This window comes from Pteropus medius, unplaced genomic scaffold (assembly GCF_902729225.1).
Source record: "Pteropus medius unplaced genomic scaffold, Ma_sr-lr_union100, whole genome shotgun sequence".
Taxonomy (NCBI): Eukaryota; Metazoa; Chordata; class Mammalia; order Chiroptera; family Pteropodidae; genus Pteropus; species Pteropus medius.
Genome location: NW_024346771.1, coordinates 848254 through 872891, shown reverse-complemented (window position 1 = coordinate 872891; position 24638 = coordinate 848254). Strand labels below are relative to the sequence as shown.

The 24638-nt window shown below is 35.4% G+C and overlaps 1 protein-coding gene across 2 annotated transcripts in view; it reads left to right on the top strand.

Annotated features, from left to right (window-relative positions):
• The window catches only part of PCOLCE2 (procollagen C-endopeptidase enhancer 2), a 61844-nt gene that overhangs the window by 18199 nt on the left and 19007 nt on the right, over positions 1-24638 (top strand). For both annotated transcript variants that reach the window (XM_039876488.1, XM_039876489.1), the window contains exons 3-4: positions 18384-18639; positions 23188-23312. In XM_039876488.1, coding sequence (XP_039732422.1) covers positions 18384-18639; positions 23188-23312 — 381 coding nt within the window. The remainder of the gene's footprint in view (positions 1-18383; positions 18640-23187; positions 23313-24638) is intronic.

The window sequence follows — 24638 nt, the reverse complement described above, 5'->3', positions numbered from 1 at the left end:
GTTATTTCCAATTAAGGATACAGTTGATATTAACAAGACAGAATAAATGGGATGTCACATGTAATAAATTATGGAATTTTTATGATAGATCACAGGGTGATAGAATATGACTGGATTTTATAGTAATTTGTTATACAGATTTCATATCGATTTCAAACTTCTTAAATAACAGGTTTCAAGTTTGCATAATGATGTGAATGGCATTTAGCTAGTGGCTTTGTTGTGATAGATAATATTTGTAATTTAAACAACATTTGTTGAGCATTAAGTAAGTGGTGAGCACTGTTTTCAACTCAGTAGACTGATATATGTTCACCACCTGCGTGGCAGTGTGTGTTTCTGCTTGTTTTAGTTTTAATTTTTTTAGTTTTTCTTTTTCTTTCTTTTTTTTTTTTTTAGGTATACTTTACATACAGTGAAATGCACAAATCTTAAAATTACAAGTTGATAAATTTGACAAACTGGGTACACCTGTATAACTCAGAACCTTCCCTCTTGCTCCTTCACAGCCAATTTCCTATCTCTCCAAGGGGCAAGCAACATATATTAGTTTTTCCTGTTCTGGAACATCATAAAAATGGAATATTATGGAATGTGCTCAGCATAATGTTTTTGGATAAATTCATACTGTTGCATGTGTCAGTAGTTTGTTCTTTTTATTGCTAAGTATTCTATTATGTGAACATACAACAATTTGTTTACTTGTTCTCCTGTTGATAGATATTTGTGCTTTTTCTAGATTCCAGCTATTATGAATAAAAGTACTGAGCCTTCTTGTACAAGGCTTTTTATGCATATGTTTTTTTTTCCCTCTTGTGTAGATACCAAGGAGTGAAATTGCTGAGTTATAGGGTAGATGTATGTTTAAAACTTCATAAACTGCCAGATCAGTTTACAGATTGGTTGACCATTTTACACTCCCACCGGCAATAATAGAAAAATTTTTTTCCTTCATATCTGGCATTTGGTGTCATCAATCTTTCTAATGTTAGCTGTTTTAGAGCGTATGTAGTAATGTTTCATTGTGATTTTAGTTTGCATTTCTCTGATGACTAATGAGGTTGAACTCTTCATGTGCATAGTGGTCTGTCTTTGTAAAGTGTCTATTAAAGTCTTTTGTCTAAGTTTTTATTGTATTATTTGTCTTTTGTAATTAAGTTGCAGAGGTTCTTTGTTTATTCTGAATATAAGTTCTTATCATATATATGTATTGCAAATATTTTCTTTTCATCTATAGTTTACTCATTTTTGATGAGCAGAAATTTAAAAATTTTTGAAGTCCAATTTATCCATTTTTACTCTTACAGTCAGTGCTTTCTTGCTACCCAAAACTGTAAAGATATTCTTCTAAGCTTTCTTCTAGAAGTATAATCTGTTTACCTTTTACATTTATGTCTGTGATCCATCTCAGATTAATTTGTGTATGATATGGGGGGCAGTCAATATTTGTATTTTTCTGTGTGGATTTCCAGTTTTTCCAACATATTTTGTTGAAAGAATGACCTTTTACCCATTGAAGTGCTTTGACACCTTTGCCAAAAATTGATTGACCTTGTAGGTGTGGGTCCATTTCTGGATTCTTCTATTCCATTGATCTGTTTGCCTATCCTGACTATTTTTCTGCTGCTTGTGGCGAGTCTTTTAGACATAATTATTATGGTGATGTGATACCACACAAGAAATTAAGTGAACCATTTTTTTAAAAAGGGAAAAATAAGCCTTAGATTAAAAGATCTTAACATATCCACATTTCCTTTCTCTCTTCCCAGTAAGCTCTCCACTTAGTTTGATTTTGCTGATATATTTATGTCATGAGTTCACATGTTGATTACATAATATTTGTATTTGTAGGTTTTATCCAAAACTTCCTCACGTGTTTTAATTGTCATTCTTTCATACTGTCCTCTAAAAAGCAGTGAGAGGCTTTTCATTTTTCACAGGTGTTTCTTTTTATACTCTGTAGAAATTGTTGCAGAAATTAAAGTGAGAAACCAATGTTCTTAGCCAATTCATTCTTTAAGAGGTACTGGTGTCGGCCTACTGTTATTTTGTGTAGAATAATTTCATGAAACAAGCTTATGAGGGGTGCCTTGACTGTCCCTCTTAGCATAAAATGGGTATATGAAACCAGATTTTGCAGTGTGACTCAGATGATCATCTTTATTACAAGTTGTGTTTTTTTTTTTACAAGTTTCGATGCTTTTCTTTGTATTTTATAAGTGTTTTAGGGTTGACAATTAAAAAAAAACAGGCAAAAGATTTGAATAGGTATTTCACCAAAGATATGTGAATGGCCAATAAGCACATTAAGAGATGGTTAGCATCATTAGTTATTCAAGAAATATAACCCGAACCACAATGAGATAGCACTTCACATCCATTAGGATGTAATAAAAAAAAAAACAGTTCGATCATTCCACAATATATACAAATATCAAATCATATCATACACCTGAAACTAACATAATATTATATGTCAATTATATCTAAAAAATGATAAGTGTTGAAGTTGTGAAGAAATTGGAACTCTGTTACATTCTTGGAAGGAATGTAAAATACCATCACTACTTCGGAAAACTTTTTAAAGTTAAACATTTACCATATGACCCAAAGATTGCACTCTTAGGTACAAGAAAAGTGAAAACAAACTTTCACATAAGATTTGCACAGAGATGTTCATAGAAGCATTATTAATAATAGCCAAAAAGTAGATACATCTCAAATGTCCATCAACTGATGAATAGTAAACAGTATGTGCTTTTGGATGAAGTACTAATTCATGCTACAACATGGATGAACTTCAAAGACATTATGCTAAGTGAAAGAAGCTAGATGTAAAAGACCACATGTTATTTGATTCCATTTGTATGAAATGCCCAGGAAAAGCATATCTGTAGAGACAGGAAGTAGATTAGTGGTTGTCCGAGGCTGGGAATGGAAATGAAGAACGACTGCAAATGGGTATGAGGGATCTTTTTGGAGTCATGGAAGCGTCCCAAATTTGGATTTTGATGATGGTTAATTAACTCAAAAAATTTATTAAAAATCAATGAAATGCAAACTTAAAATGAGTGAGCTGTGTGGTTCATAAAGTTTACCTCAGTGAAGTTTTTAAAAAGTGTTTTAAGATTGAAAACTTCGGGCTGTAATAGAGTCTGAGATATCAAGGGAACACTAAGACCCTACTTGAGACTTGTGGCTAAGTGAGGAGTGATAAAAGCAGAACTGTCGCGCCTGCCATTATAGGAGTCTCAGTTTGAAGAATTATCTTCTTGAATTGAAAACTCACCAAGATAACACCTCTCCTCAATATCAGCCATCCCTGCAGGCAGCCTAGGGCTTTGAGAAAGTGTACTTGGGGAAACTTGGATTTTCTCATTTATGAATAATCCCAACATTTGCAGTTGAAGAAACAAGAACAGACAGAGGACACCAGGGAGGAAGTGCTAGGAATGTTTGAACATAATGACCTCTACCCTGCCATAACTTTTCAAACCATCTGTGCCAGTTACATGCAGTCTGGACTAGTAAGTTCGTTCTGAGACTCTGCCCAGTTTTCTTTTTCCTACCCACTAGTGTCTTCTTTTTATGATTTTTCCTAAATGTGTTGTTGTCACAGAACATTTCATTTAAATGTCACACCATCTGAATGAAATGATTCACTGTCTTTTCTCCTGCTGGCTAAACTCTCCTATGGGAATCTGAGGTTTTTCTTAAATAGCATGTTAGAACTACCATGCTGTTCATCCACTTTTGTTTTTAATTTCAGTTACATTTTTTTTAAAGCCTTTGGGGAGGCAGCCTGAGAAGAGGAGAATTCTTTTTTTTATATTTATTTATTTATTTATTATTTTTTTAAACGGCAGTTTATTATTTTTTTCATACTATATATACATAGGTTTTTTTTAAAACATTTTCTCTTTTTATTTTCCCCTTCCCCCCCCCTCCCTTCTGGTAACCACTAGTCCATTGTCTATGTCTGTGAGTCTCTGTTTGTTTGTCTTGTTCATTTATTGTTTTAGGTTTATATGCCACATATAAGTAATATCATGTGACTTTCAACCTTTTCTGTTGTGCTTATTTTGCTTAGTATGATTATTTCAAGATCCATCCATGTTGTTGCAAATGGCAGTATTTCATCTCTTCTTATGGCTGAGTAATATTCCATTGTATATATGTATCACAGCTTCTTTATCCAGTCATCATCTATTGTAAGACACTTCATTTGCTTCCATGTCCTGGCCACTGTGAATAATGCTATGAACATTGGTGTGCAAATATCTGTTCGGATATGAGTTTTCAAGTCTTTGGAGTAAATACCCAGTAGAGGGATTGCTGGATCATATGGTAGATCAATTCTTAGTTTTTTGAGGACCCTCCATGCTGTTTTCCATAGTGGCTGTACCAATTTGCAGTCCTACCAGTAGTGTATGAAAGTTCCTGTTTCTCTACATCCTCTCCAACATTTGATATTACTTGTCCTGTTGATTATAGCCATTCTAAAAGGTGTGAGATGGTATCTCATTGTGTTTTGATTTGCATTTCCCTAATAGCTAGCAATGTTGAGCATCTTTTCATGTATTGGCCATTTGTATGTCCTGTAGGGAGAAATGTCTGTTCAGGTCCCCTGCCCATTTTTTGATTGGATTGTTTGTTTTTTTGTTGTTATTGAGTTGTATAAGTTCTTTGTATATTTTGGATATTAGGCCCTTATCAGAGGCATTACCTGCAAATATATTTTCCCATTCGGATGGTTGTCTCTTTACCTTGTCGACGGTTTCTTTTGCTGAGCAGAAGCATTTTAGTTATATGTAGTCCCATTCATTTATTTTTGCTCTTAACTTCCTTTGCCTTTGAGGTCAAATTCATAAATCATCTTTAAGCCCAAGGTCCTTGAGTTTAGTTCCTATGTTTTCTTCTATGCATTTTATTGTTTCAGGTCTTATATTCAGGCCCTTAATCCATTTTGAGTTAATTTTGGTATGTGATGATAGACAGCAGTCTAGTTTCATTCTTTTGCAGGTGGCTTTCCATTTTCCGAGCACCACTTATTGAAGAGGTTTTCCTTTTTCCACTGTATATTTTTGGCGTTTTTGTCAAAAATTATTTGCCTATAAATATGGGTTTACTTCTGGACTCTCAATTCTGTTCCACTAGTCCATGTGTCTATTTTTCTGCCAATACCATGCCATTTTGATTACTGTCGCTTTATGGTGTAATTTGAAGTCGGACAGAGTGATGCCGCCAGCCTCGTTCTTTTTTTCTCAGGATGGCTTTCGCATTTCGGGATCTTTTGTGCTTCCATACAAATCTGATGATTTTTTGTTCCATTTCTTTAAAAAATGCCAATGGGATTTTGATGGAGATTGCATTAAATCTGTATAATGCTTTAGGTAATGAGGTCATTTTAACTATGTTGATTCTTCCAATCCAAGAACATGGAATATATTTCCATTTCTTTGTATCTTCTTCAGTTTCTTTTAATAGAATCTTATAGTTTTCATTATATAGGTCCTTCACATGTTTCGTCAGATTTATTCCTAGGTATTTTATTTTTTGGTTGCAATTGCAAAAGGAATTATTTTTTCCATTTCTTTTTCTGACAATTCATTATTAGAGTATAGGAACGCTATGGATTTTTGAACATTGATTTTTGTATCCAGAGACTTTACTGTATTTCCTTATTGTTTCTCGTAGTGTCCTTGTAGAGTTTTTAGGGTTTTCTATATAGAGAATCATGTCATCCGCAAATAGTGACAGTTCGACTTCTTCGTTTCCTATTTGAACGCCTTTTATATCTTTCTCTTGTCTGATTGCACTCGCTAGGACCTCCAATGTTATATTGAATCACAGTTGCAATTTTGGACAGCCTTGCCTTGTTCCTGACTTTAGAGGGAAGGTTTTTAATTTTTCATCATTAAATATAATGTTGGCTGAGGGCTTGTCATAGATGGCCTTTATTATGTTAAGGTACTTTCCTGCTATACAGATTTTGTTAAGTGTTTTGATCATAAATGGATGCTGTATCTTGTCGAAGGCTTTTTCTGCATCTATTGATATGATCATATGATTCTTATTTTTTAATTTGTTAGTGTGGTGTATCACATTAATCGATTTGTTGAACCATCCCTGTGGCTCTGAGATGAAGCCCACTTGATCGTGGTATGTAATCTTTTTAATATGTTGCTGTATTCAGTTCACTATAGTATCTTATTTAGGATTTTTGCATCTGTATTTATGAGAGAGATTGGTCTGTAGTTTTCTTTTTTTGTGTTATCTTTACCAGGTTTTGGTATCAGAGTAATATTGGCCTCATAAAATAAGGTAGGAAGTATTGCCTCCTCTTTGCTTTTTAGAAGAGTTTGAGGAGAATAGGTATTAAATCTTTGAATGTTAGGTAGAATTCACTGGTGAAGCCATCTGGTCCTGGACTTTTACTTTTTGGTAGGTTTTGATGATTGTTTCAATTACCATACTGCTGATTGGTCTATTTAGATTTTCCAGTTCTTCTTGATTCACTCTAGGAAGGTTGTATTTTTCTAAGTACTGGTCCATTTCTTCTAGGTTATTGAATTTAGTGTTATATACTTTGTCATAGTATTCTTGTATGATCCTTGTATTTCTGCAGTGTCTGTCATAATATCCCCTCTTTCATCCCTGATTTTGTTTATTTGTGTCCTTTCTCTTTTTTCTTTAGTGAGTCTAGCCAGGGAATGGTCAATTTTATTAACCTTCTCAAAGAACATGCTCTTCGTTGCATTTATTTTTTCTATTTGTTTTGTTTTGTTTTCAATTTTGCTTATTTATACTCTAATTTTGATTATTTCTTTCCTTCTGCTGACTTTAGGCTTCATTTGTTCTTCCTTTTCTTATTTTTTAAGATGAAGCATTAGGTTGTTTATTTGGGCTCGTTCTTGTTTTTGGAGGTAGACCTGTAATGATAGGAACTTTCCTCTTATGACTGCTTTTGCCATGTCCTCAAAATTTGATATGTTGTACTATCATTATCATTAGTTTCTATATATTTCTTGATCCCTCTTTTTATTTCTTCTCTGACCCAGTTATTCTTCAGTAGTATGTTGTTTAATCTCCATATATTTGTGGTTCTTTTCACTTTCTTTTTGCAATTGATCTTTAGTTTCAAAGCATTATGATCGGAGAATATGGTTGGTATGATTTCATCCCTCTTATATTTGTTGAGGCTATCTCTGTGTCCCAGTATGTGGTTGATACTTTGGAATGTTCCACGTGCGCTAGAGAAGAACGTATAAGCAGCTGTTTTGGGATGGAAGGCTCTGTAAATGTCAATTATGCCCAGTTAGTCTAATGTGTCATTTAAGGATGTTATTTCCTTATTGATTTTCTGTTTGGATGATCTGTCCATATCTGACATGGGTATTTAGGTCTCCTACTATGATAGTGTTTTGGTCTGTTTCTCTCTTTAGTTCTGTTAGTAATTGCTTTACATACATTTCGAGGCTTCCTGATTGGGAACACAGATATTAATAAGTGTTATGTCTTCTTGGTGCATGATTCCTTTTATCATTATGAAGTGTCCCTCAATATCTTTCTTTACCTTTTTGCTTTTGAAGTCTATTTCGTCTGATTTTAGTACCATTACTCCTGCTTTTCTCTGAATGCCATTTGCTTGAAATATCATTTTCTACCCTTTCACTTTGAGTCTGTATTTGTCTTTGGAGCTGAGATGTGTCTCCTGGAGGCAGCATTGGTTGGGTTTTGTTTTTTGATCCATTCTGCAACTCTGTGCCTTTTTATTGGTGAATTCAGTCCATTTACATTTAGGGTGATTATTGAAATATGAGGTCTTCTTATAGGCATTTTATATTTTGCTTTCTGGTAGCTTGGTGTTTCCATTACTTCCTTGTCCTTGTGTTTCTGCTTTATTTTTTTTTTATTTTGGTTGGTTTTTGTGGGTTGGTTTGTGGTTCTTCCTGTTTTATATTATATACTTAGGTTCTAAATCTTTGGCTTGTAGTTACCATTACAAATATGAAAAGGATAGTTGTATATATACAGTCATCCCTTTTCTTCTGCGTGTACCTTATCTCCATTACTCTTTGTGAATTTGGATCTTTGAATCCTCCGCTTTTCAGTCATTGTTGTCTCAGTTTGTCCCTGTGTATGCTGAATGTTCATTACTATCTTGCTATAGGAAATCTCTTCTTATTTTAAGCTTTAATGTCCTGTTCGTAGTAAGCATTGCACTCTTTTGCTTTTATCAGCCTGCTAGTCACCTTACTCCTAATTATGCACTTTTTTTGGTCATTTTGTTTTAGGTGAGCTAAATGCTTTCAGAATTTCCTGTAGTGCAGGCCTTGTAGTAGAGAATTCCCTGAATTTTTGTATGTCTGGAAAGGTCTTTATTTCTCCTTCATATCTAAAGGAGAGCTTAACTGGATATATTATTCTTAGCTGGTAGTTCCTTTCATTTAATAGTTTGAATATTTTATTCCACTCTTTTCTGGCTTCTAAGGTTTGTGCTGAGAAGTCTGATGATAATCTAATGGGTTTTCCTTTATAGGTTACTGTCTTTTCCCTGGCTGCCCTGAGAATTCTGTCTTTGTAGTTGATTTTTGATAATTTTAACATGATGTGTCTTGGTGAAGGCCTTTTTGGGTTGAGATAATTGGGTGTTCTGTCGAATTCTTGAATTCCTAGCTCCAGTTCATTCCTTAAATTTGGGAAATTCTCATCAACTATTTGTCTGAAAATGCTTTCTAATCCCTGCTTCTTTCCTGGCCTTTGATAATGCCCGTTATTCTTGTTTCCTCTCCTGATGGTATCAGCTAGTTCTTGTATTTCTCTTTCATTATATTTCATTCTCTGTTTCTCTCTTCTTCCTTCTGATTTATTGCTAGGTTTCTGTCTTTGATATCACTGATCCTTTCCTCCATTTGGTCGACTCTATTTCCCAAGCCTGTTAGTTCATTTTTCAACTCTCGCAGTGTGCTCTTTATCTCCAGAAGGTCTATTTGTTTCTTTTTGAGGGTTTCAATTGCCTTGCTAAAGAACTCATTCTGCTCATCTAGTTGTTTTTTTCAATTCCTGTAGTAGCTCTTATGTGCAGATCCCACGCTCGGATGTGCTGGTGTGCAGTTTGTGTGTTTTTGGTTTGAGTTTTAGGTGTTCAGCTTATTGTCGTTTCAAGGGGAAAGATCTGGGAACATCTCTCATGCCACCATGTTTGATCCAATTTAAGGAGAATTTATAAGCAAAGTTGTCAGTGGCTTAGGAAGACAGTAGTGGAAATAATGCAGGTGCCTCTTTTGTTTATTCCATTAACTACCATCCCAAGGATGGGCCCTTTGGCTTGTGGCTTCTGGCACCTCTGAGCCCTTTGCACACACTCCTCTCTTTTACCATTTCTTTGTGGCTCTGCGGTTGTGAGACACCTGGCTAGAATGAGTCATCTGTGGCCTCAGACTGTATTTTCTCTTATAAAAGTTTTTCCAGGTCTTTACCCCCTCCAGCAAGGCACTGAAGGATCTTAGAGAAAGTGAACAGCCCCAGAGAAAGGACCTCCAGATACTGACATTTGGGAGGCCCAGTGAAAAAGCCAGCCTGTCCCTAGTCACACTATGGTGACAAGCCCTGCCACAGAACTTCCAGTAAATATTACCTCAGTTCCGAATATGAATGAACAGTGGAATTTCACTAGATATTTGAGGAAAGCCTCTTATAGGAAACAGTGGAGCCCCAAAGAGACAGAAAACAAAAACTATAAGGAAACAGAGACAATGCAGAAAACAGAAGAAAACTTCAAAATGATTACTACCCTCAGAGAGATAAAAGATATTGTGCACATAAAATAAAAACAGGGTGCTAAAAAAACACAATAAGATGCGAAAAACACTCTTGGAAATTAATGACTCAATGATAAAAATAAATTAATAGAAGGGCTTGAAGATGAACTCGAAAAACATACTCAGAAAGTAGAACAGAATAAGAGATAAAATATTTGAGAGAAGAGATGAGAAAATTAGAGGATCTATGCAAGAAGTCTCAATCTGACTGATAAGAGTTCTAGAAAAAGAGAACAGAGAATATGGAGAGAAAGGAATTAGCAAAGAAGTAATATTCAGCACAATGAGTGGAAAAAGACAAACATCCAGGTGCATCTTCATTCAATTTAGATGAGAAAATCTTACAAGCCTCTGTAAGGGGGGAAATCATATAGAAAAGGAGACGAACATCAGCTTGTTGGAAGCTAGAAGGCCATGGAACGATACCTCGAAAATTGTGATGATAGTTATTCTTAAGCTACAATTCTGTACCCTGCCAAACTGGCAGACAAATGTGAGCACAGATATGTAATATCTTAAACTTTTTGTTTCTGTACACCCTTTTAAAGAAAATTACAAAAAGATAAGCTCTAGCAAAGTGAGGGAATAAAGCAAGCAAGAAAAAAGACAAAGGAGTTCTGGGGGCGTTTCCTGAGTTGATGATGAAGCAAGTCCAATCCTCCCAGCTATGCAACAGTCTTGAGAGGAGCCAGTACAGTCTACATAGAGAGAAGACAGGAGGACAGAGGGCTCCAGAGTGGATGTTTCCGACAAGAAATGGAACTGATAGGATACCCATGCCTGGTTCATTGAAAGGGGTTTTAGTGATAGGTGCATACAAAACTAAGAAAACTTAAAGAACAATGCATCTGTTAGCCCTAGGAAGAAAAAAATTGTACAAAAAATGTAACAACCTAGCTCAACTGAGTAATATTTATGAGGTATAATAATGGACATCCTGAATATTGATATAACCAGAATTTTGGTGAAGGAATGGGGACAGTAATAGCAAGCAAAGAGATAAATTTTTAAAAGGATACATCAAGAAATAGTAGTACAAGCATGTTATTAAAAAACAAGGAAGTAAATTCCAAGTAAAACAGTCAAAAGAATAAAACTAGTTGCCTGTGAAGAGTGGGAATCAGGGAATCAGGGAAGAGGGGCAAGGTCAGTTATTTTCCATTATAGCCTGGTAGAACTAGAACTATTTTAGATTGTAGATTATGGACATTAATTCTTTTGATATACGAATTAGGTTTAAAAACAATTGTACTCTTGTAGCAACCTAACGCCACTATGTAAACCCTGTTTATGACTCAAGAGAACACTGGCTGCTCACATTTGCATCTGTTCTGTTTATTACCTCACTGTGAATTCTCTCATCCCAGAAGGGAAGGGCTTTTTGTTTCATTCCTAGTAAAATATGTGTTCCTGATCCATTACAGATTTCTCAGATGACATTACAGATTATAAAAGTATTTTCTTAAAAATGTCATTTCATATTTTTTCTTAGATAATTACATAGACATCAGCTCTATTCTATAAAAGTGTTCCAAAAATAATAATAATACGTGTCATAAAGAAGAAAGCACTAAAAGGGCCCTAGCTAGCTAGCAGAACTCTCCCCTGGCTTTTATGTCTGTTTCTCTTAAGTCTTGCTGTCATACAATATGTACCAGTGACTTTTTCCCCAGAATCTCCACCAGCTGTGTTTATTCTATGCTCCATTAACTCATGTTGACAACTTCTTGAGAATAACCTAAAATGACTTAAGTACTTTGTTCCATTTTTGAAGATGTGAAGAAATTGGCTAGCTTTCACTTCTATGACCTATCAGCAGTCTTCTATTATGAAATAGCTAAGAAAAGGAAATGAATATCCCTACTTTAAAAATATATATATAATCCCGTCTATGCAGATTGAGAGATTATAACAAAGCTGACTGCTTGGAACGGATATTTTTACAAACTTTTGGTGCCGTCTCTCACATGTCTTAGTGGGATCCCAGCTTGTCCCAGGGAGATACTGCTGGGTTTTGGGTCACATGGACCCTTGGAGTTTCTGTTTAATCCTAGCTGTGTGTATGTTGCTGTGCCAGCAGCTGGTATTTAACGAATACTTGTTAATTTGCAAAACGAATAATCAAATGACATAGGAAATCTCAAAAGCATTCAGAGATATGAGACTGAAATATATGAAGTGAAGATAGAAAATTTTCCCCATCTCTGTCCTCACCTTCATTGTACTTTTTTGGTGCCTAACCCCCAGCTGCATGTGGGTTCAGTTTTTCAGACATAGATGAATCAGAATGGAACAGTCCTGCCTGTGACAGTTTCACAGTCCACTGTGAGGCAATGGATATATCCCAGACCCCACGAGACCCTGTGGGACTCAGTAGACGCTGAGGAGTCTACCAAAAGAGAGGGGAGAACAGTGGGCTCTGGCAGTTGAAAGAGGGAACATAACGCCACCCATAGTCTGGTCATCCTGGTTGAGAAGTGGGAGGGCGGTGCATTCCTAGAGAAGGAGCCTTTGGTCCAGACTTTGAAATCAGGCAGTTGACAGTCGGATAAAGGGAGCAAAGCTTCTAGGCAGGGAATGTACATGTGCTCTCACAGAGGAAAAGAAAAGGGCTGGGGGTAGATGAAATCAGAACATCAGCCTGGGGTGGGTCTTACACACCATTATTCTAAGGAGTTTGGATTTTATTCTACAAGTAACAGGAAAGCATTGTTTTTATTTCATCCTTTTATTCTTTCAGCAGCTATTCATTTAGTTGACGTGTGGTTTTTTAGGATACAGTGGGGCAGCTTCAAACTTTCGAGGAGAGACCTTGACGCCCTAAGGCTAGGGTGATTATTTGTCCTCATTTTTCCTAGACAGCTCCAATATGTACCTGTCATTCCGGGCATCTCATATGATTTATCATTTGTCATAGATTTTTCATTGTTTTAAAGAAATACTACTCCTAATTATTGCTTTAAAGTAATCCAGGATGGGTTTGGTGGAGCTTCATTTTGTACTTCCATCTTCTGCCATAGTCTTGTCTAGAAATGTGTCGTACACATGTGCAGAATTCTCCCTTCAACATGTAGTTAAAAGTGAAAGACAACCAGTAAGAACCATTTATCTTTTCCTAACCCTTTTCTGACACAACTAACATATTTCAAGGATAGCATTCTTTACCCACAAGAGTCATGGGAAACAGCTTAGACATCAACAGGTAGGTTCAGCTACTTCTTCCAGTCTTGGGCAGGGGTAGGGGATGAGTATTTGATGCTGCTGCTGCTGTCAGTCACATGGTACCAGTGCCGTGGTTGGTGCCATGGCCAATGAGATGCATGAAGCCGCCAGGATACCAGTTGCCTGTTTTTGTGGACAACATGAGAAGTACAGGTTTGCTGTGCATGCTGGGAAATGGAGGTTAAGCCTCCTGCTGTTGAATAGTCTGACTGCTTTTACTACAGTGGTATCTTATTTATTGCTATGCATAAATCTACAGCTCTTCGTTTATAAACCTTTATTTCATTGTTTGATAGTGCTTTTTAATTTTATCATTTGGTAATACTTTATTTTGCAGTAAACCCTTTCAAGAGCAGCTAAAAAAGCTCAGTTGTCAGGAAAGTTGATGATGAATGCATAACTTGCTCAGATGATTTGTCATCACTTACATCCACAGTAGGGTCCTAGTGATATCATTCACCAGAATGATAAAAAATCAGACATTCTGCAGAAAGAGGACATTTTACTCAAGTTAGTAAATGGTGTGTTGGGGGAAGACACTGCAGACACAAAGGAATGTTATCATTTCTACAGAAATCTACTATACAAAAGAAGCTGGTCTCATATTTGCATTTTGCTCATATTATCTTGAAAACGCAAACCATCAGTTTAAAATGCAGTTTCCTATTCATTCTCTGTCAGCAACCCCAGCATTGGCATCAGTGTTGAGAGACTTGGCACATTAGCCTGTGACAACAAGGACATCCCAGGGGCTGTGGGGTGAGCTGAGGTTATTGTTGCAGAACTAGGCTTTGGCTCACATAGGACTCAGCTGTTGATAGGAGAAAACACAAGCATAGAATTGTTTTTCTACAGGCAGATAACGAATCCCCTGGTCAATGTCTAATTGCCACCAAAAAAGCTTCTTAATTGAGTTTCCACATTAAGTGTTAGTAGTACAGGAGATATGAAGTATAAAGTTTCCCAAAAGATATTTATCTTTCATTTTGTAAAGAATGGCTTAGAAAAGAGAACAGCCTTCTGGAGATCTGATGCTGGACAGGGTAGGAGCTATTAGAACTGCAAGAGGTGGAGTCGCTCAGGAAATGCCTTGTCCAAGATTTGTCCAAAGAAGCTGGTGTTCCATTTAGCTCCGGATGGATTCATGCATTTAACAAATCTTTATGATGCACCTCTCCTTGGGATCACACACTGTCCAGAGGCTTGGGATGCAACAATGGACAAAGCGGAGGGATCCTTGCCTCTTAGAACTCTTATCTTTCAGGGAAAACTGACAATGAGAGAGTAAATGGGTTGAGCCATCTCACGCTCAGAGATCCGAAGAACAGGCTGCTAACTGGTCACAGCCCATCTTGAGTAAAAGTTCTGGGAGGTCTGGGGGTGCTTCCAGGAAGAGGTGACCTTTAAACTGAGATCCTAAGCATGAATTACTGAAGGGCAGAAGTGGGAAAGTGTTCTAGGCAGAAGGAATAGCTTGTGAAAGCCCTATGTGTTTTTGTTTTGTTTTTGTTTTTATTTCTCTCCGCTTCTTCCTCCCCAGGATGCCCAGGTTGTCAAGTGATATGTACAGCATTATCCCATTTTCATTAATTTTTAAAACAGACACAAAACTACAATATATTTTGCATGGATATGTATACATGTATATAAAAGTATTTTAAATGATAAGTGATTGTTTTTGAGAAAGGAGGGAGAAATAGAACCTAAAACAAGGGCAAGGAAACCTCATTTTATCGGAAAATTTTAATTTACTTTATTAAAGGAGACTTTAAAAATATGTTGACAAAATGTTAGCAATAGTCACTTCTGAATTGTTGGTACCCAGGTGTTTGTTATGTTATCCTAAGTATCTTTCTCTATTTTAAAAATATTCTTAACAAAGAAAAATCAAGTAAGACCATAGATTCTTCAAGTGGAAGGGTCATCTTCAGAGAATATGCTTTCCAAAGTCCTTTAGAATGGTAATACTGGAACTCTTAGCAAAGTTTGCATCACAGGGCATTAGACAATCTTGATTAGTCACGTAAATATGAAGAATAGCTCCTGTGTTATAGCAAAAGGGTTTGCTGCAGGACGCATCTCACTTGCCACAGAATTTCTCTTTGACTTTCAGTGCAAGATGGCATTCGTCTCTGGTTACAGCAGACCCACTACTGGCATAGATTTCTTCTTTATCCTTCCTTCAAAAGAATATTTGCCAGGGTTCTTAGGATCAACATGTATTCAAAATTGCAATCATGTAATCAGTTTCTATTGCTGAACATATTGTCTCTAATTCTCAGAGAAGCTTCGACTTTTCATTGCAGTGAGACCAAGTAAAGAACTTTTGAGAAGGAATGATTTATCTCATTGGAGATGAGTATCCAAGGCCTGTGTCCATTTCAACAGCCTGACCACAGAAGTGAATCAGCAGAATTTTCTTAGTTTCAAAGAACCGAGAACTTAAATGAAACAAGACTGTGTTGCCCCATGCCTCTCTTCGTTGTAGTCATCTAAAGACCTCAGGACAGCCCTTTTCATTTCTTATAAATTTTAACTCCTGGCTCACTGTTGCTGTCTTCAACATTCTTCCTTGTCATAATTCACAATAATTTCAATATCTTTGTGAATGATCTTTTTGAGTCTTTAACCTCCTCTCCTCCAATGAGCTTCTCCTCTATCATTTCTCAACTGCCCACTTCCATTGTCATAACCTTGCCTTCACCACTATATCCTGATTTTTGTCCTTACCTAGCTTGGGGTCCACCATTACAGTCATTCCCCTGCCTATATCCTCAACTCTCTTGGCCCTCTCTTAGTCCTTAGTCCTCACTTGACAAACACCCGCCACCCCTACCCCTCCAGCCCCTAACCTACCACTGCTTAAATCCAACTCTTCACCTACTCTGCATCTCCACCCAGGGAACTGAATGCGGCATGGCAGGCTGCTGCATTTCTCTAGTCCATTTACACATCTCTGTTCTCAGACTCTCAAAGCTACTCTTGCATCCACTCTTGTTGCTGATGTCCTTTTTACCTATTTCACTAAGAAAAGAAAAGCTATCAGAAGAAAAGTTTCTTATGCTCTCACAATCTCATCTGCTAACCTGCCTGTATTGCCTTCCCTCCTCTCACTGGGAGAACCATCCATACTGTTATGTAAGGCTGCCTCCTCTGTCTGTGCCTCAGATCAAATCTCCCCTTTCTTGCTCATTTTTCCAGTAATTCTCCTTCTCTTCTACTTCATCAGTTTTGCCCTCTCTACAGAATTATTCCCATTGGCATGCAAACATGCCTTAATATAGCCCATTGTAAAATCCTGCCTTGACCTCACTTCCCCTTCCAGCAACCCTCATATTACTCTCTTCATCCTCCCAGCAAAACTTCTTGAAAAGCTTATTTATATTCATTATCACCAGTTTCTCTCACTGTATTTTTTCTCAGATCCTTATTCTTCTCTTATCAGGCTTTGTCCCTACTGCTCCACAAAAACAGCTTTGTTAGAGTCACCACTGACCTAACAAATCCTCATCTTCCTCTTGATTCAACCTACCAGTTCTTTCTCCTGGACACACTCTATTCACTTGGCTTCTGGGCACCCCACTGCTCTGATTGCCTTCTACCTACTGACTCAGTCTCTGTGGTGGTTTGACTTCATCTTGAGGAACTGATGACATTGGATTGCCCCAGGGCTCTATCCTTAGACTTCATCCCTTTTTTTCATCTACTCACTCTGTGGGTATTCTCATAGGTTTGAACTACCCTCCGTAATGTTTATCTATGCATTTATACAGATAGTCATTATTCATGCAAGGACAGCACAAATTAAATTAATTTAGTTCAAAATGTTTTCCTTAGCTGGGAATTTTTCTACAACTCATAGAGAGCTTGCTTATATTTAAGGTAACATGGGATCACATTTTGACAATTTTCTGATCATGGGATAAATGGAGATTGCATGCAACAAAACAACAAAAACCAAGGAAGTTCTATAACAGGTATCTCAGTGAGAATGTTTAAAAATTAAATTGCATTTTCTGCCATCGGCTTCTTAGACCATGGCTTTGGACATTCTGAAATTCACACCATTAAGATAGCAATTAGAATGAAACCATGACCAAGCCAAAATCTTTACCTTCTTGTGACTACTCCATTAAAATTTCTATGTTGGAATGTGTATATGTTTGACACAAAAGATGGTTGCACTGAAACACTTCCTTTTATCATAGAGAAAAAAATTATGGCACTGAACTGACCAACATGGGGAAGCCATATTTATGTTAAAGCATCTATTGACTCTTGAGTCTGAGATAGTTAATTAAGGTGAATATAAACCAACCAGTGTTGCTTGTGGGTCATGTTTTATTTAAATCACTGACTTTTTCATCCATAATTTTTACAGAATGGAATTCTTATGCTATTGAATGGGGACCTCATCTAGTTGAAAATGTGAGATTAATTTCATTGAGACTTTATGACTAAACAACTTGAACAAAGAAATTAAAAGATGGTGTGAACTGGGAAGGAAATGGGGCTTTTGTAAGAATTCTTCCAAATGCTTTTGCAGCCATTTTTTTCTACCTGTTCAGAGAACAAGGAGGGACACATCATAAGAATTATATGGAGGAAATTATGGTGAAACAAGTCTTAAGAGAAAGTGAAAAGTCATCTTTTTCATCAGTGCATTATGTTTCAAGGTTACCTGTAAATAAAGTTTTCATCTAGAAAACAAACAATGAAAAATTCGGTGACTTTGAAAAGAGGTGATTCAACAATTACTCAATTCATGTAATCAGTATACGTAGTTGGTCTGTATTTTTCTGGTCTGTATTTTTCAGGAACCAAAGTGAATTATCTATAAATTAGCTGCACAATTGCCAAATAATCCCTTCGGTTTTAACTTGTTAGAAATATTCAATATATTGAGATTATCCGATTGTATTATTTATGAGACGTGACATTTCAAATGCTTCTTTGCCAAACAGTATCGCTGGATGACTTGGTGTTTTAGAATATGAAAATCTGTGCTAAGGTCCAGTCAGGACTGGTATTCTTTGTAAGCAGTGACTTATCAATTAATAAAATTGATCCAACATTTTGAAGCTTTGTTGAGATAAACTACTTAAGAATAACATTGTGTGCCCTAGAGAATTGTGGAATTTGTCAGAATAGTTATATATATTTTTAGGAATGCCTTTTCTAGCTTAGTGCAGATTTAAGGGAAGAAAAAGCATCATGTTGGATATTAAACTTTTATCTGTTCTTCAAATTAGATCATTTCTTTAGTACTCAGCTACTTGTGAAGCTTTAGACATTGTTTCCATGACATGGTTTTCCAATTGGCCTTTTTCTTGGCAGGTTCCCAAGGGAAAAGTAGTCGTTCTTAATTTCCGATTCATAGACCTCGAGAGTGACAACCTGTGCCGCTATGACTTTGTGGATGTGTACAATGGCCATGCCAATGGTCAGCGTATTGGACGCTTCTGTGGGACGTTCCGGCCTGGAGCCCTTGTGTCCAGTGGCAACAAGATGATGGTGCAGATGATTTCCGATGCCAACACAGCTGGGAATGGCTTCATGGCCATGTTCTCTGCCGCTGAACCAAATGAAAGAGGTATCGTTTTCACATTATGGCAAAAGCAGCAATAAGGATAGCTCACAGTTATTGAATGCCTACTATGTGTCAGACACTGTTCTAGGCACTTTATATGGATTTACTCCTTTAAGGTTTAAGAGAAGTTCTTAGCTAATAAAAGCCACCAAACCACCAAAAGATCATTTAAAAAAAAATCAATCTTTTAAAAAAAATCTCATATATATTCTTGTAAAAATTCAAAATAGAAATTCATAGAGTAAAAATGTGAAATTTGCATACATATATACACATTCAGATATAGAAACATACCCCTTCATCCCATTGCAGTCCTCTCCTAGAAATAAGTGCCATACCTTTCTATGTGTACTTATTTATATGTATGTACTTTTACATTAGCTTTTAAAAAGTATTAGTGGGATCATGCATTCATATTGTTTCAAAACTTTTTCTTTTCGCTTCACACTGCGTGTTGGGATATTTTCATGTCAGTATATGTGAGTAACCCAAAGATAGAAATCTCTACCCTTGAAAGATAACTGCAGAGGTAAGATCTGTTAGGTCTGCAACCTTTTGCCTGATGACACTCCCGAATTTGCTCTTGCTTTGGGCTGTAGAGCAACATTACTGCTTTGAGATATCAGAGGACAGAATCTGGGTCTGACAGATTCTGGGTCTGACAGAGCAGCCAGAATATTTGAGAGGAAATTCTGGCTGGGAGCTACAGAGGAATTGAAGCACAAAATATACATATAAAATCTACCAAAAATCTAATCTTTAGCTGGCAGCTAAATTCTGCATATGTGCGGAAGAGCTCAATTGGACTTGCATGAAAGCATCAGCTGGAAGATGAAAGAACTGACAGATATTACAGCTACTGCCCACTGCTAGAGAGACATATTCTGAACTTGGATCTAGCCAAGTTAAATGCCTGCTTGAACAAAAATAATTTTTCATAGGAACACAACAGAATCTAGAGTCTCTATAATGTATCATTCATAATGTCCAGAATCCAATCACGTGATGACACAAGAAAAGTGTGTCTATATTCAAGAAAAAAGCAGTCAATAAAAACCGACCCTAAAGCAATTTAGATGTTGTAATTAGCAGACAAGCACTTTAAAGCAGCTATTATAAATATGTTTAAGAACATAAATGGAAATATATGTATAATAGATTGTGAATCTCAGAAGAGAAACAGAAAGAAACTATAAAAAAAGAATAAAATGGTAATTTTAGACCTGAAAGATACAGAATTTCAAAGTTTAAAGTTTACCTGATGGGCTTACAGGCAGATTGGAGATAGTAAAAGAGAGTCAGTGAATTTGATTAGAAATGATCTAATTTGAAGAACCAAGAGTAAAAATGTAAAGAAAAAGAGCCCCCCAAACTAGTGAGGCAATTATATCAAGTGGTCTAATGTGTAATTTGGGTCTGAGAAGAATAAGAGAGTGATAATAGTGCAGAAAAAGTACCTGAAGAAATAATGGCTTAAAGCTACCAAAATTTAGTGAAGAGCATCAATTTATAGACCAAGATCAACAAACCACAAACAACATAAATAAAAATGAAGCCATACCTAGGCACATCAAAACTAAATTACAGAAATCTAAAGACAAAGAGAAAACCTTAAAATCAATCATAAAACCAAATTACATACAAGGGAAAAGATGGTATGAATGATAGCATTCTTTTAATCAAAAACAATAGAGGCTAGAAGGCAGTGGAACAGCATTTTTAAAGTGCTGGAATAAAATTGTCAATTCAGAATTCTATATCCAATCTTCAGAAAAGAAAGTAAAGTAAAGACATTTTCAAATAAATACTTGTATCACAAGAAATACTGAAGGAATTTCCTCAGGTTGAAGGGAAATGGCTCTACAGGGTAACACAAAGGTAATGGAAAGATTGAAGGCCACTGGAAATGGTAAATATAAAGGACTATATATTATTTTATTTTCTCTTAATTTCTTATTTCTGTTCAAAACAAAAAAAAATTTAACACTGTATTGTAGAATGTATAGTATATGTATATATATACACACCATACATTTTATATATATATGTGTGTGTGTGGAATATATATAGTGTATGGAATATATATATATATACACACACACACACATATATAACATATAGTATATATAATGTGTAGAATATATATATATGGCAACAATAGAACAAAGGATGGAGAGGTAAATGGAAACTATACCGATGTATATATACACACATATAAAATACACGAGGAAATACAATATTAACTCTAGGCATATTGTGAGATTGTGATAAATTTAAGGTGTAATCCCTAAAGTAACCATTAAAAATGCAAGAGTTAGAGCTAAAAGGGAAAATATTAAATTAGAATACTAACATTATTCAACTAACCCAAAGAAGGCAGGAAAAGAAGAACAGATGGAACAAAAGAAAGGTGAAACAAATAGAACAAAATAGAAAATGACACACTAAATCCAAGCATTTCAATAAATACATTAAATGCAGAGGCCAGCACTGTGATCTACAAGAAAACACTTGAAATGTAAAATCAAAATTGAATGTAAAAGGATGGAAAAATATGTATCATGCAAACTTCATTAAAATTAAAACCAATACTTATAAAAAGACATTGTTACAAAGATCAATAGGCAACCTATAGAATGGGAGAAAATGTTCACAAAAATATCTAATAAAGGACTTTTATTCAAAATAAACAAAAACTTATAAACTTAACAATAAAAATATAAAGATTGCAATAAATATAAAAATGGACCAACAATTGAACAGACACTTCACAAAGGAAGTTATCTGAATGACTAATAAGTACATGAAAAACTACTCAGTATCATTAATTACCAGGGAAATACAAATTAAAACCACATTGGGATACCATTACATACCCACCAGATTGGCTAAAACATCAAATGATGGCAAGCATGTAATGCAACCAAAGTACTTATACTACTTGGGAAAATTTTTTCAGTAGTTTTATATGAGATTAAATGTCTACACCCACTCTTGGCCTAAGAATTGCATTTCTGGGTATTTATGCAAGAAAAGTGAAAATACATTCTACAAAGAAATTTGTACAAAAATGTTCACTTGGCTTTATTCACCCAATAATGGAAACTGGAAATATCTAAGTGAATATCAACAGGAGAATAGGTAAACAAATTGTGTTTGCATACACTAGAATACTACTCAGCAATGTAAAGGAACAGATTACCAATACAGCAATGCAAATGAATCTCATACATTGTGCTAATAAGCAGGAGAAGCCAGACACAGAAGAATACATACTAAATGATTTCATTTATATAAAGATCTAGAATAAAACTAATCTAATGTAGAATTGCTCAGAAAAGTAGTGTGGAGAGTCAGCAGACTGACTGGGAAGGGATACAGGAATTTTGTGGAAAATGGTTCTATATCATCATGAGAGTGTGGCTTACATAGATATACTAATTTTTCAAAATTTTACCACTAAGTTTTGTGCATTTCAGAGTATATGAATTTATCTCTCCTAAATTTGTTAATAAAAAAGCAGGTGGTGGGGATTAGGTAGCAGTATTCATAAAAAGAATAGTAGAGTGATGATAATTGTTGAAACTGGGTAGAAGTTATATTTTTCTATTTACCTTGTATGTGCTCGAAATGTTGCGTGAATAAAAAATTTTAGACATTTTTCCAACCTCAGTTTTTAAAATACATCTTCTTAATTTTAGAGATTTCTTTTAAGAATGATTATCTTCTGTGTCAAAGAAATATTTTATTATATTAATTCCTTTATTTTCAATTCAGTTTTTCTTTGTTAGTTAAATCGAAGAAAAATTAAATTTAGAACTATGTGCTAAAATATCTTTCTAAAATTATTACTGTCAGTCCATCAACACATGCATAGTGATGATGTCTGAAATGATGTTTATTAAATATTAACTGTGGTTAGATTTAGGAGGTGGTATTTGGGGTAATTTTTTTACTTCGTTATGCTTTTCTATATTGTTGAAATTTTTAAAACGTATTGTTTTTACAAACAGATTATTCTTAAAAATGTTTAAAGATGTCAAACATATAAAATTTTCTGGTAATGAAAGTTTTCTATACCAACTAATTCAAATGTCCATGGGCATGGATTTTAACCCTGTTTATTAACACACCTGCCTAGAGGGTTCTTAAAATCTATGTAATTTGTAGAGCCTACGTGATTTCTGATGCACATCCAAATGTTTTGTCTTGTCCGAAAATGAAAGAAAGAAAAGAAGCTATGGCCCTGACTCCATTCCTTTACTCTCTTGTTGCTGATGTGATGTGTCAAGTAACAAAGATCACTCACTCTCTGTGTGTGTGTGTGTGTGTGTGTGTGTGTGTGTGTGTGGTATGTGTGTGTGTGTGTGTGTGTGTATTGAGGAGAGTGTGACCATTTTTAAGAGAAAATTTAAGAACTTCTGCCATTGCCTTTATTTACTGTACTATCTATCTGATATTCTAAATTCCTAATCTCCTCATGGTCACATTGCCATAACTTATATGAGGATATAAACTTGGACTTTTTTTTTTAATATTTAATAACTTCAGGAGATCAATATTGTGGAGGACGCCTTGAAAGACCTTCCGGCTCTTTTAAAACCCCCAACTGGCCAGACCGTGATTACCCTGCAGGAGTCACTTGTGTGTGGCATATTGTAGCTCCAAAAAATCAGGTGAGATTCCCTGAAAATACTAAGAAAGTATGGTTGTGTGAATTGTCTAGACACTGTGAGGGGCCCAGCTCTCAAGAGCTGTAGATGCAGGGCAAAGAAGGCTCTGCTGGACACAGGTATTTCTCCATATGAAGACCTAGATTAAAATTGCCTTTGCAAGTTATTTAACTTGCAAAGTCATGGATTCAGTTTCCTATTATATAACTGCAGTTTTCAAAACAAGTTTTGAATTACAAATGGTAAGCAAATCCCATGTGATTTGGAAGATGTTATAAGCAGCAGTGACTAATTGTGAGAAGATAAAAATCCCCAAGTACACGTGTGTTTCAGGTTACCATTTGTTCACGTAGCAAACCCATCATATGTCCTCATATTAGCTATCCTAGTCACCAGATTGAAAACAGCCTTACTGCTTCACTTTGACAAAACCAATGCAAGCACGCCATGTCTTCTCTTCAAAGAACAAGTGGTCTGATGTGAAAGCTAGCATGCTTTGTGGTTTCTTTTGGTTGTTTTTGAAAATAAAATTGTGCAGCTTCCCCACAAATAACTTTATTCGTTGCTCTAAAACAATCAACAGAGAAGGTCTAGTTTTCCAGTATTTATTAGTTTGTGGTTATATGAATTTTTTACCCTTTCTGAGAACCACTTTCAGATATTAATTGCAGGACAGAACTTAGCATAGAACTAGACCAAGCCTACTTTATGGACTTTTGAAGATAACTTTAAAAAATTCTTATTATTACAAACACTATAGACTTTAATCAAACACTCTATGGTGAGCATTGTGATATTGTTCTTTAATCAAACACTCTATGGTGAGCATTGTTCTTTAAAAAGTTTCTAATCTGATCTTTTGTATCACTTAGACAAATACTATTTGCCATAAATTCATTTTTAATGGAAAATTAGGCAAATATACTATGCAACTTAATGATTAGAATGCACATCCACATGCATGTAGGCACTTTGATCATAATTCCAAAACTTTTATTTTTTAGAAGAAAAACATGGTTGTTTAATGTATTAATGAACGAGTCTATAAATCTATTGAACATTTTAAAATTTAAAATAACATTTAAAAATTACATTTCTCAAACAAACTGTTATGTAGTTCTTGAGATCGTATTGGTCATCTTTCTCTGTGACAATTGCATACATATTAGACTAAATAATTTCAGCTTAATTATACTGAAGAGATTACAATTCAGCATCTTTTTTTCATTGTCTTTTTCTTTGATTATTTAAATTTAAATTTGGATTTTATTTTATTAACATGATTTTTGGCTTCAGCCAATTGAGTTTTTAATCATTGTTGTAGTATGT